At 37.4% G+C, this 17,226-nt stretch overlaps 1 protein-coding gene across 1 annotated transcript; it reads right to left on the minus strand.

Annotated features, from left to right (window-relative positions):
- Positions 1-14,157: 14,157 nt before the first annotated feature.
- Positions 14,158-15,600, minus strand: LOC114087296 (sperm motility kinase 2B-like). Its single transcript, XM_027928726.3, has one exon. The coding sequence runs from the start codon at positions 15,598-15,600 to the stop codon at positions 14,158-14,160; it is 1,443 nt and encodes a 480-aa protein (XP_027784527.2).
- Positions 15,601-17,226: the final 1,626 nt, after the last annotated feature.

A 17,226-nucleotide genomic window follows, 5' to 3' on the forward strand; every position in this document is an offset into this window, starting at 1 on the left:
AAACTAGGGCTCAGAGTAAAGAGCCAAGCTTTCTTTGACTCATTTATCACTACCAGAATGATCTAGTCTTGCTTCAAACTTCCAGACAAGTTGGATCATAGTTAACTTTCATTTCACTGAGTAAGGTCAAATAATACAATGGAAGGAAACATTGGGAAGGGACTATAGATCCTGAGTTCTATCTTTGGCTCAAGAAGATTAAACTCCTGGAGAGTTCAGCTCGTACAAATAAATGAGGCAAGGAAAATGACATACTTTCCAGGTTTTCCTTCATCTCTTCATGTCCTTAATTTTTGTGATTCTTGTAGACTGCCTCATGTTATCATTTCCTATCACTTGCCATCTAGCGAAGTAAAATACCAAGTTTACCCTGCATGCTTAGCAATTTTTAAATATGCTATGAGGTTTAAATGAATATGTGTCTGTCTATGTAGAGAGAAAGCTTTCTGTATAGTTTGAAACAATGAGATCATGTCTGGCATGTACTTAGACATGCCACAAAAAATTATATATGGATAGAGCTAATGATAGATGGAGATATAATGGATTAATTTTGCCTAAGAACATAATGATAAGAGCTAATATCACATATTTCTCTGATTTCTTATTATATATTCATTTTCAGAGGAACACAGAAGGTCACACACACACATATATACACACACACACACACACAATCTTTCCTTTCGGCCATGATTTCAGCACTGTGGGAACCAAGTAGAAACAGATGTAAGTGGAAATTGGTAAGTAATTAATAGAAAACAAACTAGACACACTTTTTTGAAAATAAAAGTAGTCAGATGATAAATAGAATATATAGAGTATAATACATAGGATATGCATTATACTATATGGTATGGATGTATATATAGCACATATATACATATAGTATAATCTGTTTCATAACGTTGGACTCTAGTATTTTCTATCTAAACATGAAACTCCTCTTAGATTATGTTTTATTTAATTTTCCAGAATTTAAAAGAGCCAGCCTTTCTGCAAATATATGAAAAGATAGATTGTGCCCTCACATTTATAATTAATCTTTCAATAGGTTGCTAACACCTGCTAGCCGGGCTGGCAACCTGAGCTGGTTCACAAGAGCTGGCTACATCAATAACTAAGAAAACAGTTCAAGAAGCATGCAACACACAGAAATACCTTTTGCTTGCAGGAATCAGGGACAACTTTCAGACTCAAGGGTCCGTTGGAAAAAGAGAGAGAGAGCACGTGGGAAATCATCCTATTTATTGAGGGGAAGGCATTCTAGAAAGTTCAACCCAAATGAGGCAAGGAATTGGGTTTCAGGAAGGTGTAGCCTAGTCTCATTGGGTGACATCCTCTCCCAGAGCTTCATTCTCATGCCAAGCGGAGGTGAGGTCCACCTGCTTTCGCAGTGAAAGCCAGTTCCACACCTCCACTGCTCAAGGCTAAGGGTACGTGCTCTTCTCTTATGTGGCAGCTCCTGAAAGGTTGCTATTATTCAATCATAATCTAATTTCCTTAAACTTTATTAATCTTTCTTCAAAAGCATTTTACATATAGACTGTGTAAAGAGATAATTTATATACCATAAACTGTACACATTTAAAATGTATGATTTGATTTATAGTTCGACTTACAGATAAGTCTGTGAAATTATCTTCACAATCAGGAAAATGAACATATAAGGCCCCTAAATTTTTTTTGTAGCCTTTTTACTGAGATTTGAGGAGCTTTAGAAAATTGCTTCTTTTTTTTTTAAAGAGAGAGAGAACTTTTTTTTTTAATATTGTATGTGGTGCTGAGGATCGAACCCGGGCTGCACGCATGCCAGGCGAGCACGCTACTGCTTGAGCCATATCCCCAGCCCCCAAATTGCTACTTTTTAAAACAAGTATTTGGTGGAATTCATCAATGAAGTCATCTAGAATGCGAGTTTTCTTTATGGGGTGAATTTTAACTAGAAGTTCATTTTCTTGAATAGATACAAAGCTTTCCATATATCTATATCTATATCTATCTGTATATCTACATGTATATACACACATATATATATGTATTTTTTGCAGGTGAGTTTTGGTAAATTGTATCTTCCGAATATTTTTCCCATTTCATTTATTGAATTAAATTATTCAAAATATTGCTATTGTACTTTAAATATCTATAGGTTCTATTTTGGTGCTGTTTCTCTTATTTTTGATATTAGCAATTTGTTCTCTCATTTATTGATTTGACAATTTCATTAGTTTCTTCATATTCTATAGGCCAATTTGGATTTCTTTTATTATGGCATTAGATAAGGATACAACTTAATATTTCTTCTTATTTTTTCTAGTTAACACATTTACTAATTTTATTTATTTTGAAGGGCTGGGAACTAATCAGAACCTTGCTCATGCTAAGCTAAGTTCTACCACAGAGCTATATACCCCCTTCATTTAGAAAGGCATAACTTAGTTTATCTTTTGTCATACATAATTTGTAGTATGCCATGTTTTTCTATGTCTAAATACCAAATATTTGTATTTTTAAATAAAATGGTGCAATTTATATAAAGAGCTCTTCAAGTAAGAAGAATTTGGATTTGTATCCTGAATGATATCCATTATAATTCTAGTTATTGCATACATAAGTGGAGGTAATTCTACTTAAATTTTATTCCTTGGGCATATCAAATGAAGTCAAGTACATAAAGTTCAGTGATTGACAAATATAACAACTGTTATTATTTGATTCTAAATTCATCTATACTTTTTCTAACCATTGTCATTTTAATTATTGTTTCCCATTAAAATTTAATGAATAAGTACTCATTAATCCTCTAATGTGTTTTCTTTCCTAGAGCATATTATGTTATTGCATTTAGAATTATACAAACAATATTTTTGCCTCTTAAATTAGATTCTGTCAGAATTTCATTTAAATGGTAGAGCAGAAAATTATAAACTATGCAGTATTTAAAAAACTTCTTTTGCAAATACATGGAAGTTTGTTTTGGCCTTTCCATTTAGAAAAGAAGACCATTATGCCTCATTTTTCCCTATCTTACAAAGCTGTTCAGCACTGGTTCAGGACTGCCCAGGAAGAATGCAGCCCCCATTCAAATTTTGTGACAGATCCCGAAGGTGCTAGAGCCAAAAGTACTTAGGTAACTGCACTAATCACAGTTAAACACCAAGCTCTATCTTAAAGGATTTTCCAGAGAAGCCCTTGCAAGCCTGATCTGGGAGTGTGTGTACATTGGGCTAATTCATTGATAACTTAAAGTGCACAAATATTAAGCTAATTAGTAAATATAATCTAATAGAAACTCAGAGACTTTTCACACATCTCCATAATTCAACCAAAATAAAGACATAGACAACTAACAAAGAACATCAAAATTCTTCACCCTGACCTCCTTCAGTTATTAATCCACTAAGGTAAATAGCATAAATTAGTTTTGCCTTCTTTTGAAATTTTAGTAATGGAATTATAACATATGTACTCCTTTGTACATAATTTAATTCACTTACATTTACACCTGGAAGATTCACAAAAATGTGGTCATCTGTGACAGTAGTTCTTTAATGGCAACTGCTAAAAAATAAGGCAATCACTATGTATCTGTAATGCATGTCTATTCATGAAAAGAAAAGCAAGACATTCCAGCTGTCTGGAGTTAAAAACCTTCTCAGCTTTATCTCATAAATTCTCCTGCTATATTTTACACTCAACTTTGAAAAACAACAACAAACACATTTTTCTTCTTTTCACATTTTTTTAGAATGAAAGATGCTCAGAACAGATAATGTACTGGCTCTGGCTCTCCTCATGGTGTTGTATCAGGATCAGAGCAGCTTTTCAAAACAGGAAGTACCGGTCATTTCTTTCTGAATTACTGATTAGTAGGTGTCAATTGTAACTTGCAATTTGTGACTTAAAAAAAAAAAAAAAGAACTAATCAAGTTATTCTGTACAGCTCAAACAGTGCCTCAAGTGACTCTATAATCAAATAATCTACCTTTAGGAAAATGAAAACTAACTCTGATTTTTTATATTTTCAAGGAATATACTTTCTCTGAGGATTCTCTCTCTCCTTTTTTTTTTTTTTTTTTTTTTTGCCCGTCAGAATAAAATATAAGATAGGTTAGAATTAAATAGAAAGCGACACCCTGATGTTCCACTCAGCCTGACTAAACTTTACATACTTCTTTTTTCTGACCTATAGTCCCCTAACTTTTCTTTCCCTAAAGCATTTCCTCTGGAAAACTTGAAACTGCATTTTTTTTCTCTTTACCTTTGAGATGTGTATTTTATCCCAGCCTCTTGCCAGTTTTACAAACCCGGTGGTATGTCTTCCTCAAAGATCTGGAAGCCATCTGTTTGAAATGTGGCCATCCAGAAAAATAGCACACCATTATGGAAAACAGTACAGATGTTCTTCAAAATTTTTTTAAAAAATTATTTTTTAAAATAAAGCTACCACATGACACAGAAATCTCACGTATGGGTATGTATCCAAAGGAAATAAAATAACTATTCCAAAGTGACATTTGCAATCCGATGTTCATTACATCATTATTCATAATAGCCAAGAAACAAAAAAAGTCTATTGATAGATGAATGGAGACAAAAACATTATAAACACATGCAATCATGCACCAATAACACTATGATATTTGGGTCAATGAAACACATTTACAACAGAAGTTCCATAAGATGATAATGGAGCTGAAAATTTCCTACCTCTGTCACCAAAACAGACTTGTCTAGGCCTGCCTCAAGGGGCTAAAACTCAAAGTGTTCTCATCATTTGTCAAGAGGTTAAAACTCAAATGTTCTCACCAATAGATAAATAAATAAATTAATGTGTATGCATACATAATTGATTATAATGATCATTTCAAATGTATATATACATATATCAAAATATCAAGTTGTATGTCTTGAGTATGTATACTTTGTCAATTATACCTCAATAAAATAATAAAAAGAAAGAAAAATATAGCATTCCTATTTCCCAAGTTCAGTTTGAGAGAAGCAGTCTACCTTTATAAAGCCCTAATTGGCAAATTCAGATAGCCTAAACACATAGACCCATTTCACTCCATAGGGCCTTCAGTGCTTTCTTGCTATCTCATTCCAGCACCTGAAAACTCAACACTTTTTGTTTCAGCTGGCTTTAATCTCTCTCTTCTATTGCAAAGTTCTTGACTCCTATTGCAAATCTTGAAGAAATCCTTCCTTGCCTGTTGAACTTCATCCAGTGCAATTTTTGATAAAATTCTTAGTAAATATTTGTATACTTTTTACAAATTTACAGAATTAGAATATATGGTTCATATGCTCCTTTGCCAAATGACTATAATTATATAAAGTTCTTGAACCTTCAATTTGCTTTGAGAAGGAAGGAATCTGATTTTCTTCATCTGTATATGAAAAAGGGAAAGAAGTAAAGGAGACGGTGTGTGATACTGATTTAAGACCCTAATTACAGCAAAGTTTCTCAAGCAGTGTGAAACAAGGTGTTCCTGTGAAAATAGCAAAGAAAAGGCTCTGGAGAAGGGTTAGCAGGTAATGGAGAAGGCTGGCAAAAATTCCTGCTGCGCTTGACCAGATTCAATGCACCTTTGAGAAGGAGTCAGCTGGTTCCTGATGGAGAGGATTAGTTTAGACAGAAACATTAGGAAAACCTTAGGAAAAGGTTTGTGTGCTTGTGTGTGTGTATGTGTGTGTGTGTGTATTTGTGCATGCACGCACATTCATAGTACTTTCAAAGAAATTTTGTATACTTTTTTCCATTGTTTTAGAAACAGGGAGTTCGTATGCCATTTACAGAATTTAATGAATTACCCTCAGGAAGAATTATAATTTTAAGAAACCAAAATGAAGAAATTTCTACAAATATGAGAATAATTGCCTAATTTTTAATCTGAATGATAAGATTAATATTGTATATAAATTCTATTTCTAGTGTTGTATATACACTTATTCTATGTTATATCTTATGATTTAGGGGTTTTTCTCAGAATTTTTCTCTGTATTCTTGGCATTTTGCTTGGGATAATCTCAAATGAAAAAAGCTTCTTTATTTAAAATTCACTTCTTTTCACAGAATAAAATCCAACTTCTAAAATAAATGATAACAGAATATCCTTGTACACACAATGATAATATCTCCGAGCCTACTACAATTTTCATCATACTTACATTACAATAATAGCAATGTTGTGATTTACAAAGTACAAAGCAATTTCATTTGATCATCACTATGAATGTAGAAATATGTATTAAATTTATTTTATAGTTGAGTTTCAAGTGAAAGAATTTGTCTATGATCTCGAACAGGAACACAGTTATTTCATTTCTCCATTGTGTGCTCTTTTGACATGATTTGAAATAGCTGAATAGTCATTGCAGCAATTATACAAAAAGTTTCATATATTCATACATATGTCTCTGATATTTGTGTGTGTGTGTGTGTGTGTATATAGTTTTTTTCATTGCATTTTCCCAAAATACGTACATTCTTTTCCATAACTGAAATTTCAAATCAGGAAATTAATGAAACCAGAATTAGGCAGTTAGGCAAGGGTAGGATCTAGAGAATGGAGGGATTAAAATGTTAATGCCTTCAGATCCCTTTCTTCATCCTTATCAAAATAACCTGCCCCTGCTCCAACCTGTTGCTAAGGTAACCTGTCCCAGGGATTATCGCTCTCTACAGGGAGTCATAAAAGTTGTTAATTAATGCACCCTGGGTCCCCTCCAGCCCATCTGCTTGTCACCTTTTGGCCATCTCACCTGGGCCATCTCCTGAGCCTAATCATGTAAGCAGGAAGGAGAGAGAGAAGGGGGGAAGAGAGCAGGAGAACAGAGGAAATTTAGGATGTATAAAAGAGGCAGAATGCTCTAACTTCTTGGGATACCAGAATACTGAATATGGCCCCCTACTCCCTCCTGGGAGCAGTCTTATGTTACCCCCCTTTTAAATAAACCCTGCTTAATTTGCTTGCCTCAGTGTGCTTCTCAAATGTTATACTTCAACTTGTGAGGAAGCAGGACTTGTCATTGATAACCAGTGGTATCATTAACATGAATGCAAATATTATTTTCTAACTGATTTTTTCAACAGTTCTTGTCCTATAGCACTTCCCTTCTTGGGCTAGGTAGGATATGACTCTAAGCTATTCTTCTTTTCCTTTTCATGTCATCCACCGTCTCTATAGGATGATTCACTCTTTGGCTTATTTTTTCTTTCTGCCCCTATATTTGTTTTGCTCAAGGACTCACTTCTCCCCATCCTTCCTTAACATGTCTGTCTCTTTGTTAAAGTGTTCCTCCTTCTTCATTCTAGTCTAACTTTATGTGAAAGTTTTGATTTTTAGAGGACCACGTTGGCAGTGCTGTGATGGACTCTCCAGGTTGTTTATCATCCATTTTCTTCTTCAACATATGTGAATACCTGGAATTTAAGGTGCATATCTGTGCTCAATTAATATCCATTAATATTTTTTCTTATGTGAATTTCTGACCACCTTCTCCACTTTTCTTGCTACCTTAAACTTATTCATATAGAAATTAGCCTCATATATTTATCTAAAAGTATTTTTCCATCTGTCTGTAGATTCAGTTTATATCTCCCATTATTAAGCCATCTATCTCTAAAATAATACTTTTCCCATACAAATGACGTAACTTATTGGCAAGAGATAAAATGTATCATTCTGGTACCTTGAGTCATAATTTGGAAATGCACATATTTAAAATTTTTATTTTCATGCCCAGTGTTTTTATTCCCATATATTTCTTTTTCTTTCAAAATTCCAACTGCCAGTGGAGAACAATGACTAAAACACCACCTGTGAATGCTTGTCTTTATTAATTGCCAAAGAGTTTACAAATTAAAATTACAATTAGAACAACTGAAATTTACAATGTGGCTTGGTTGAAAGTGCCTTGTGGGGAGGATCTCTTTAAGTAACATGGGCGAGGTAGTCCTTCCTGGTCTGATAAAAAGTAAAAACAAACATTTGGAGAAGAGAAACAGGTGGGGAAAACTTAAGAACAAGTCTACAGCTTCCAAATACGGGTTTGCATGATGTGTAGGTATGGCTATTGAATCAAATTTTTTAAAATGTGCATCTTTTACTAACACTATGAGGATCGTAGTGAAGATATTATGGATAGTCTAAGAAGTTCCTGTTTCTGATTGGATAAAGAAGGAAATGAAATAATCAAGGATTTGTTCTGATGACAAACTCTCAGAATAAGATCATGATCTGCTTAGTGACATAGGGTTTCAGGGTAATTTTTTCCTTGATCCAGTGATGGTGTTGGGGGGCAGTTTTGCTTTTTGCTTTACAAAAAGGAATTGACTATCAGGAACACATGCATCCTCCTCCACAATGTCTAGAGAGTTTCTCTATTATTTCAGTGGTCTAAAAAGACTGTCATTTCCCTAACTGGAATCAGGTCTTCACCTCCATAGATGTCTAATCACACTCAGGTCCTTCTTGCTTTTTTCTCTTTTGCTTCTCTTGACTCAGATATAACTCTGCTCTTGTCCACCACAAACAAGCTTTGTAGATTAAAAAAAAAGTATTCAAAATTGTTTCATGTTCAGTTTCTTCACCTGTAAGAACATTGCTAGTAATACTACCTACCATTTGGGCTGTATTCAGGGATTGTAATTAGCACAATCCTAGAAACTAATAAATGCTCAAAATGTGTTAGTTACTAATTTTCATTATGAGAACCATACACTTCTTAGATCCTCCGCAATATCACCATTTTCCACATTCTCATTTTGTATGTTATCCATTTTTGTACACTGAATAATGGATAATGGAGTGCTTTTATTAAGTCTTTCCAATTCTTCATCTTTTTAAAATCATATTTTAACTTTTTATTGAAATTTATATTTGAAGGGTGTGCACATTCTGAGTGATCATCTAATTTTCACAGTGAACAGAGCCATGTGAATATCACCCATAGTAAGAAGCTGAATATTAATAGCATCTCATTTGATCCTTCCTACTACTTTCTCTCAAAGACTACCACACTTCTAACTTCTGTAATCATAGCTGAGGTGGGAAGTTATTGAATTTTGTATAAATGAATTTAAAGAGTATGTTGTCCTTTGCATTTGGCCTCTTTCTCTGTATGGTATTGGAAAAAAAAAATTATTTCCGGTTGTTGCACACAGTGGTAGTTTGTTAATTCTTTGGGTTATAATGCAGAGGTGAGTCAACTGTTGCCTATGGGTAGAATATGAACCAGTGCCTATTTTTCTAAATAGTTTTATTTAAACACTCACCCTCAGCAGTTCATTATTGATGAATTTATCATTCATACTGATGGCCCAAAGGATGCCTAAAAGATTGTTTACCATGCTGAGGCACATAGGCCCTCAGAGCTCACCTCAGCTTTGATTCTGCCCAATGCATATTTGTTACATTGTGACATCAGTAACTGAGGGGGGTGGGGATGGAAATGTCCAAGACCAGCATTCTCCATGTTACTGAAGTTATGCTGTTACAGGTTCACACCAGTCATTTCTCTTTCTCATGTTAAGGAGATTGTTTTTGCTAAATACACAGAAATAGCTGTAGAACATCCAAACAATGAGAGGCATGGAAATTCAAATATTTCACTTCAAAAATCAATTAGATAGGGGAAAGATAATAATTAAGGATACAACGCACAGTTTGTATTATGCATACAAACAATAAGTGTTGGTGAAGATGTGGGAAAAAAGGTACACCCATACACTGCTGGTGGGACTGCAAATTGGTGCAGCCAATACAGAAAGTAGTATGGAGATTTCTTGGAAAATTGGGAATGGAACCACGATTTGATCCAGCTGTCCCTCTCTTTGGTCTATACCCCCAAAACATAAAAACATCATACTACAGGGACAAAGCCACATCAATGTTTATAGCAGCACAATTCACAATAGCTAAACTGTGGAACCAACCTAGATGCCCTTCAATAGATGAATGGATTAAAAAAAGTGGCATATATACACAATGGAATATTACTCAGCAATAAAATAGAATAAAATCATGGCATTTGCAGGTAAATGGATGAAGTTAGAGAAGATAATGCTAAGTTAGCCAATCCCAAAAACCAAATGTGAAATGTTTTCTTTAATATAAGGAGGCTGATTCATAGTGGGATAGGGAACAGGAGCATGGGAGACATGAACTCTAGATAGGGCAGAGGGTGTTGGAGGGGAAGGGAAAGGGTATGGGGTAATCATAAGGTAATTAATGATGGTGGAATGTGGTAATCATTACTATCCAAAATACATGAAGGCAGGAATTGGCGTGAATATACTTTGTAAACAACGAGAGATATGAAAAATTGTGCTCTATATATGTAATAAAAATTGTAATGTGCTCTGCTGTCATAAATTAAAAAAATTTACATAAAAAATAAGGTCAAAAGTGCCATTGAATGAGCAGCCTGCCTGCTCTCCTTATAAGGACTCAAGTCATACAGAACTAAGAGCTTGACCTACTCCCTTATGACACCATCTTTGGTAATTACATCATAATTCAGTCATTTGTTATGGGGAGCTGTGATTGCTAGGTGTGGGATTAGAACCTAAGCAAATGCTTTGGAAGATATAATTTAACCCATAATACTCTCTAATCCTACTTTTCTCAGAATTTTTATCCATTGGTATTGACTGTGATATTTCTACATCAATCCATGCAATCATACAACTTTGTGGGCTTGTCGTGAAATACATATCCTTGGTGGGTATGGTCATATCCTTGATGGGTATGGTCTTGTAAATTCCTTCTGCCCAATGACCCAATGATCTTTCACTTAGTCCACCTTTAGACTTCCTTGATCCATAAGTTACATAGAAGTGTGCTTATTTTCCAAAGTTTTGGAGATGTTCTCTCATCTTACTATTTTCTAGTTTGAGTCCTTTGTGATGAAAGAACACACCAAGTATAGTTTTAATTCTTTTCAATTGGATAACTTCCAATGAAGAAAGATTCTGAAAAAAAAATCTGGAAAATGAAAACTAAATAAACAAACTGGATTAAGAATTCAGTGGAAAAATGTTACCAATAGATTAAACCAGTGTGGTCTAAACAACAAAGTACATAATCTTGAAAATAGAGTCAAAATAAAGATGCAAAGAGACCATTACCAGAATGTCCCAGAAATCAGAGACAGTTTGCAGGTAACAAATTTAAGAATCATTGTGGTTGAAGGCTCCTGAATTGTGAACTAAAGAAATGCACAATCTTCTCAATATTAGAAAACTTTCTAAATCTTAGGAACAAGATGAAATCCATACTCAAGACACATATAGAATTCCAAATAGGCACAAGCAAAAATCATTCTCTCCAAGACACATTATAATGAAAATGTCTAACACACAGAAGAAGCTTAGAGTAACAGCCACAAGAAAAATACAGCAGGTCACATTCAGAGGTAAACCCATTTGGATTTCAACTGATTTCTCAACATAAACCCTAAAAGTTGGGAGGGCATGGAAAGATACATGCTAAGTCTTGGGAAAAAAAAAAAAAAAACAGCTTCCAAACAGGATTAGTATAACCAGCAAAATTATCCTTCGTAATAAGCAGAAACCAAAATAATTTGTAACCATGTAGTCTGCACTGCCAAATGTCCTCGATGGAATATTTCATGCAGAGAAAATACATAAAAATGAAAGAGATGAATACAATAGAATATCCATTAAAGGATAACCAAGTATGAATTTAGCATTAGAAATAAATTGAAATGGCAGGAAATAAAAATCAATTGGCAGTTTGGATTAAAAAAACAATACAAAGCAACATGTTGCCTACAAGACACTTAGCAAAGTGTTGCTTAAAAGACACCTTAGAGACAGAGACATGCATGAAAATGGGAAAACCAAGGAAGCAAGGGTAGCTCCTCTCATGTCAAAGTAGACTTCAAGTCAAAATTAATTAGAGGGGACAAAGAAGATCCCTTCATACTGACAAGGGGAAAATCCAGCAACAAGATATACTGATTATAAATATTTATGCTCCAAACAACTGTGCTTCTGCATACAGAAAGCAAACTTTTATCAATATAAAGAAGGAAATAGATCAAAATACAAAAAAATACTGGGCGATTTAAACACAGCTCTCTAACCATTAGATATGCCATCCAGATATAAATAAAGATTATTTAGAACTAAAAATATTTCAAAAACAATGAATCAAATGGATCTTAAAGACATCAATAAAATATTTCATTCATTGACAAAGCAATTCACTTTTTAATCACATCTGTTTGAATATTCATATTTTAGGACATGGAGCAAATGTTAGGAAACACAATGACAGAGTACTCCTTGCATAGGTAATAATGGATGAAATATAATAAAGGAATAATAATAAATTCCAGCACTACGGTTGAAGATTAAATGCTACACTTTTATAAGAGAAATGAATTTAGAAAAGAAACCTTAGAAAGAAATCAGAATAGAGATATTACAAAAATCTATGTGACAGTGTGAAGACAAATTATAATTTTTTTTAAAAATATAGAAACCTATTGCTAAAAATTTAAGTTGTCTTCACACTGTCACATAGATTTTTGTTCACTTTTTTATATTTTTTAAAAAATTATAATATACCAAAAATACCATATAGCTAACTAATGTTACACCTCAAGGTCATAGAGAAAAAAATCCAAATATCAGTTGAAGACATGCAGAAATCAATAAATGTAACAAACCACATAATTAGAATTCAGGACAAGAATCACAGGATTACACTGATAGATGCAGAAGATGCATTTGCCAAAGGCCACTACCCATTCATTTTTATAACAAGAGAACCTAAGGACAGAAGGAACTTCCCTCAACATCTTACAGCCTGTATATGACAAACCAAAGGCCAACATCATTCTGAATGGAGAAAAACTGAAAACATTTCCTCTAAAACCAGGAATAAGGAAAACGTGTCCACTCTCCCCACTATGATTCAACACAGACCATTAACTGTATCCAAAGCAATTAGGGAAGAGAAAGAAATTACCAAATTAGCAGGATAGAAGATCAACACATATAAAACAGTCAATTTCCTTTACTCCAATAATGAATCTGCTGCAAAGGAAATTAGGAAAATTCTCCTATGTTCCATAACTTCAAAAAAAATTAGAAATGTAACCAAGGAGGTGACAGACCTCTACACTGAAGTCTACACAAGGATGACATAGTTTTTAACATAGTATACATTTCTGACCACAAAGGGCAAGAGCCGGAAGCTGGTGTCAGAGCAGCTCCTGGTGCCAGCCCAGTGGACATGTCAGAGAAACAAAGTGCCCAAGCCATCACCTTTGACAAGCCTGACCATTTCTTAGCTTTACAAGACTATTAATAGAATCCAAGGTAAGAGTAAATCCATGTGGGTGCACCTTGCCTTAATGGATAATTGTATCCATAAGATGAACTGACCCTCTAGTCCTGAAATCCTGAGTATTCCCTGTCCCATATCTTTAGCAACAGTCATGACAATTTTGAGGAGGATGCATGGCAGGTGCTGAGGCACCCAGCCACTGCTGCACTAGCCAACTCTTCCTTCCCTACACACAGTATCATTAAGATGATGCCCTAGAACACTGAGGTCTTCCATGCCTTCTTAGTCTTCCGTGCCTTCCATGCCACCCACCCTGCCCACACCTCAGGGAGGTATACTCCTCCTGACCATGGTCACCAGCTAAAGGTCATGTCTACAATGGCTCAATGGGAGAGACTCCATGCACACTGGATCAACAGAAGCCAGTCTGTACTAGGTGAAAGCAAGTGAATGTTCTACACTGGCTCAAGACAAGTGAGTCCCCATCTATTCTAAGGGCAAGGGAGTCTACACTGGAGAGGGAGGCACAGTGGTCCAGGCCTGGGAGACGATGGCTGGTGGGACCTGACCCACCCTGAGGACCCTCCTTTTCTTTGAATCAGAGCACTTTATAAAATTTTGCAACAAAAATTTTATTATACAATTTGTCCAAAATCAATGTATCAAAAAACATGTCAGAGGAATGGGAGAAGGGAAAGGGGCAGGGCAGGGTGAAGTGTCCCAGGCAGAACAGTCTCTGGTGTCTTCGGCAGGTGGGGGCAGAGGAATCGCAGGCTGTCCATTGGTCCTGTCTGGCTCAGCTCTCCACTTCCTTGCAGCCACAAAAGGTCTACTGATCCGGCTCCGGCTCACTTCTCCTGAGAACCCTTGGAAACACTCTATTGTGGACACGTGGCATGCAACAGCACAGTCTTTGGACACAGTTAGCGATCCTCCTAGTCCAGCTCTTCCTGGGTTCTCGGGGTTGCTCTGGCGATTCATCTAGGAAGGAACTGATGCTGACTGTCTCTACTAACCTGAGCAGGCGCTTCCAGCGGTTGGGCAAGTAGGACACCGAGTGAGACTGGGAGGCTTCGTCAGGAGGCGGGGCCTCAGCAGGCTGGAATTTGAGAGGAAGAGCAGGCAGGCTGGCCCTTCTGATGCCCACCTGCCCTGGCTGTTTGGCTGCCTCAGGCAGCTGGTGCTTATGGGACAAGGGCAAGGCTTGAAGTGCAGGCTCACTCGTGCTCCTCCTTGGGAGCACAGGGCCACGGGAAAGACCAGCAGGACAAGAGGAAAGCCTAACCCTGCGAGGCACAGGCTTCCCTGGGAACATGCACTCTACCCCCTGGCTTTTCTGGTGCTGCAGAATCAAGTAGTTGGCCATCCTTGCATCAAACTTTCTCTTGGCCAGAGATACCCAGGTTTGGTATGGATCGAGACCATTGTCAACCAGGAGCGCCATTATTTGGGGGTCTGGGTGTTTGGGAAGAGCCTCACTATGCTGTTGGGGTACACACTCCCCATCCTGCTTCAGCCATGGGTGCCGAGAGATTTGCTTGACTGTGGGCCGCTTGGGGGGCTTCACAGTCAGTATGCTGTGGATGAGCCTTTGGGCTGTGACAGGCACTGAGTCAGGGACATTGTACCTTGTGTGAGTGATCCGCATCAGCAGGTCCTCAGAGGAGGTGGAGTCAAATGGGAGGCTCTGTGTCAACATAAAATACAAGATGACCCCCAGGCTCCAGACGTCCACCGGGGGTCCCTCATACTCTTGCCGCAAGACACTTTCAGGGGCAAGGTATGGTAGTGTGCCCCAGAACCGCCTAAGCTTCTCCCCAGCCCTGAACCACGTGGCCGCACCAAAGTCGATCAGCTTGACATTGCCTCTGGTATCCAGCATGATGTTCTCTGGCTTCAGGTCTCGGTGCACGATGCCCTTGTCATGGCAGTAGCCCACGGCACACACGATCTGCCTGAAAACCCTCCGGACCTCCTCCACCTGCATGCCACGTCTGATGTGCTCAAGCAGTCGTCCCCCACCTACGTGCTCCATCACCATGTAGATGGTGCTCTCGGTGCCAATCACGTGAAACAGCTGGACCACGTTGGGGTGCTCCAGACTCATCATTATCTTGGGTTCGTTGAAGGCCGGAATGTTCTCCACTTCCAGCGCCATGGTTTTCACTGCCACCTGTGCCCCTGAGAGGCGATGGAGGGCTAGGCTCACCTGGCCATACCCACCACGCCCGATGACCTTCATGAACTCATAGTGCTCCATGAAGGCTGACATGCTGCGGGAGCCTGGCACCTGCAGTGCTGCTACACTACTCTCACTACTCTCTCTACTCAGGCTAAACATCCTAAGCAGGAACACTAACTAAGGATGCTACCTTAAAAAAAAAAAAAAATAACAAGCCAAAACAACAAAGCAAAACCAAAAACCAAAAACAAAGCAAAATAACAAACCCAAATCAAAAAACCAAAAGCCAAAGACCGCAGCACCACCAACCACCAACCACCAACCACCAATCACCAAATACCAACCACCAACCACCAAATGCACTAACTCTCTGGGAGTCTGTCCGACAGGTCACCACCAAGAGCTTCCTGTACTTGTGGACAAAAACCCAGCCCTGGCCACTTTCTTATATACCCGCTGTTTGAAGCTTCCTCACAATGGCTCCTTGTGAGGTCAGAGCAAGAAAAGGACCAATCATGCCTGGCCTAAACCCTCAGTGGTCATCTCCCTTTGGGGCCTCCAGAACTGTTTCCATGTCACAACAAGAATACAAATGGACTCCAGACATTTTTTTTTTTTTTGCTTCCATTGGTTATGGAGACTAATATTTACTTGTTTACAAATTAAAAGGACTTGTCATTTCAATTCTAAACATTTCTAATAATTCTGGGCTTCTGAAGTCCTTATCATATCATACTCAAGGTATTCAATTTCTTTTTCTTCCAAATCACTGGTGTCAAAATATAGTAGCACTTGGCTCCCATTGTGATACTGAAACAACATGATCTGTTTCCTAAGCACAGTCTTAACACCTATGGGGCTAAGAGGGAAGAAGGCTTCATCCTAATTGCCCCATACAGTCCTACCAGGGAATTCTCATTGGAAACTCTGGTTATTCAAAAAAGAGTGGGTTGATATATTCAAAGTGATAAAAAACAAAATGTGGACGCCAAGAATCCTAGAACCGGCAAAAGTGTCCTTCCCACAGAGAGAAGAAATGGAGGTCTTCCCAGATGAACGAGTCTCTTCCTGCTGCTGTAACAAAATACCTTGGAATGGGTAATTTATTGGTAGTATTTCACTTCTCCCAGTTCAAGGTCAGAACATTTTGTGGCCATATCCTCACATGATGAAAGGGGAAGAAGTTTTGAACTCAATCCCTCAAGCACTTATTATTATTATTATTATTTTGGCTGAGGGGACATACTGGTGATTGAGGGTCTCAAACGTATCAGTCAAATTCTCTAACACTGAGGTACATCCCCATCCACTTATTTATTTATATATTTATTTTGAGACAAAATTTTGCTAAGTTGCTCAGGCTGGGCTTGAATGTGTGATCGTTCAGCCTCAGTAAACACAGTACATAGGCTTACAGTCTGTTATACTTTGGACATAAGTCCCCCCACCCCCACACTCCTATATTCATGCAGAAACAGTGCTAAAATTATTGGAATGTGGAACCTGTAATCTAACTAGACCGTCCAAGTTTCAGTTCAGTTTGTAACTGTAGGCAGGTGGGGTGCAGCTGGAGGAGCTAGGTCACTGTGGTCATGCCAGGAAAGCTCTTACTTTTCTGTGATCCCTTCCTGTCTCTCTGCTTCCTCACTGCAATGAGAGGAACAGCTTTCCTCCACTGGGCCTTTCCCTCATAGTGTACTGACTCACCTTGGACCC

This window comes from Marmota flaviventris, chromosome 4, assembly GCF_047511675.1.
Source record: "Marmota flaviventris isolate mMarFla1 chromosome 4, mMarFla1.hap1, whole genome shotgun sequence".
Classification (NCBI taxonomy): Eukaryota; Metazoa; Chordata; class Mammalia; order Rodentia; family Sciuridae; genus Marmota; species Marmota flaviventris.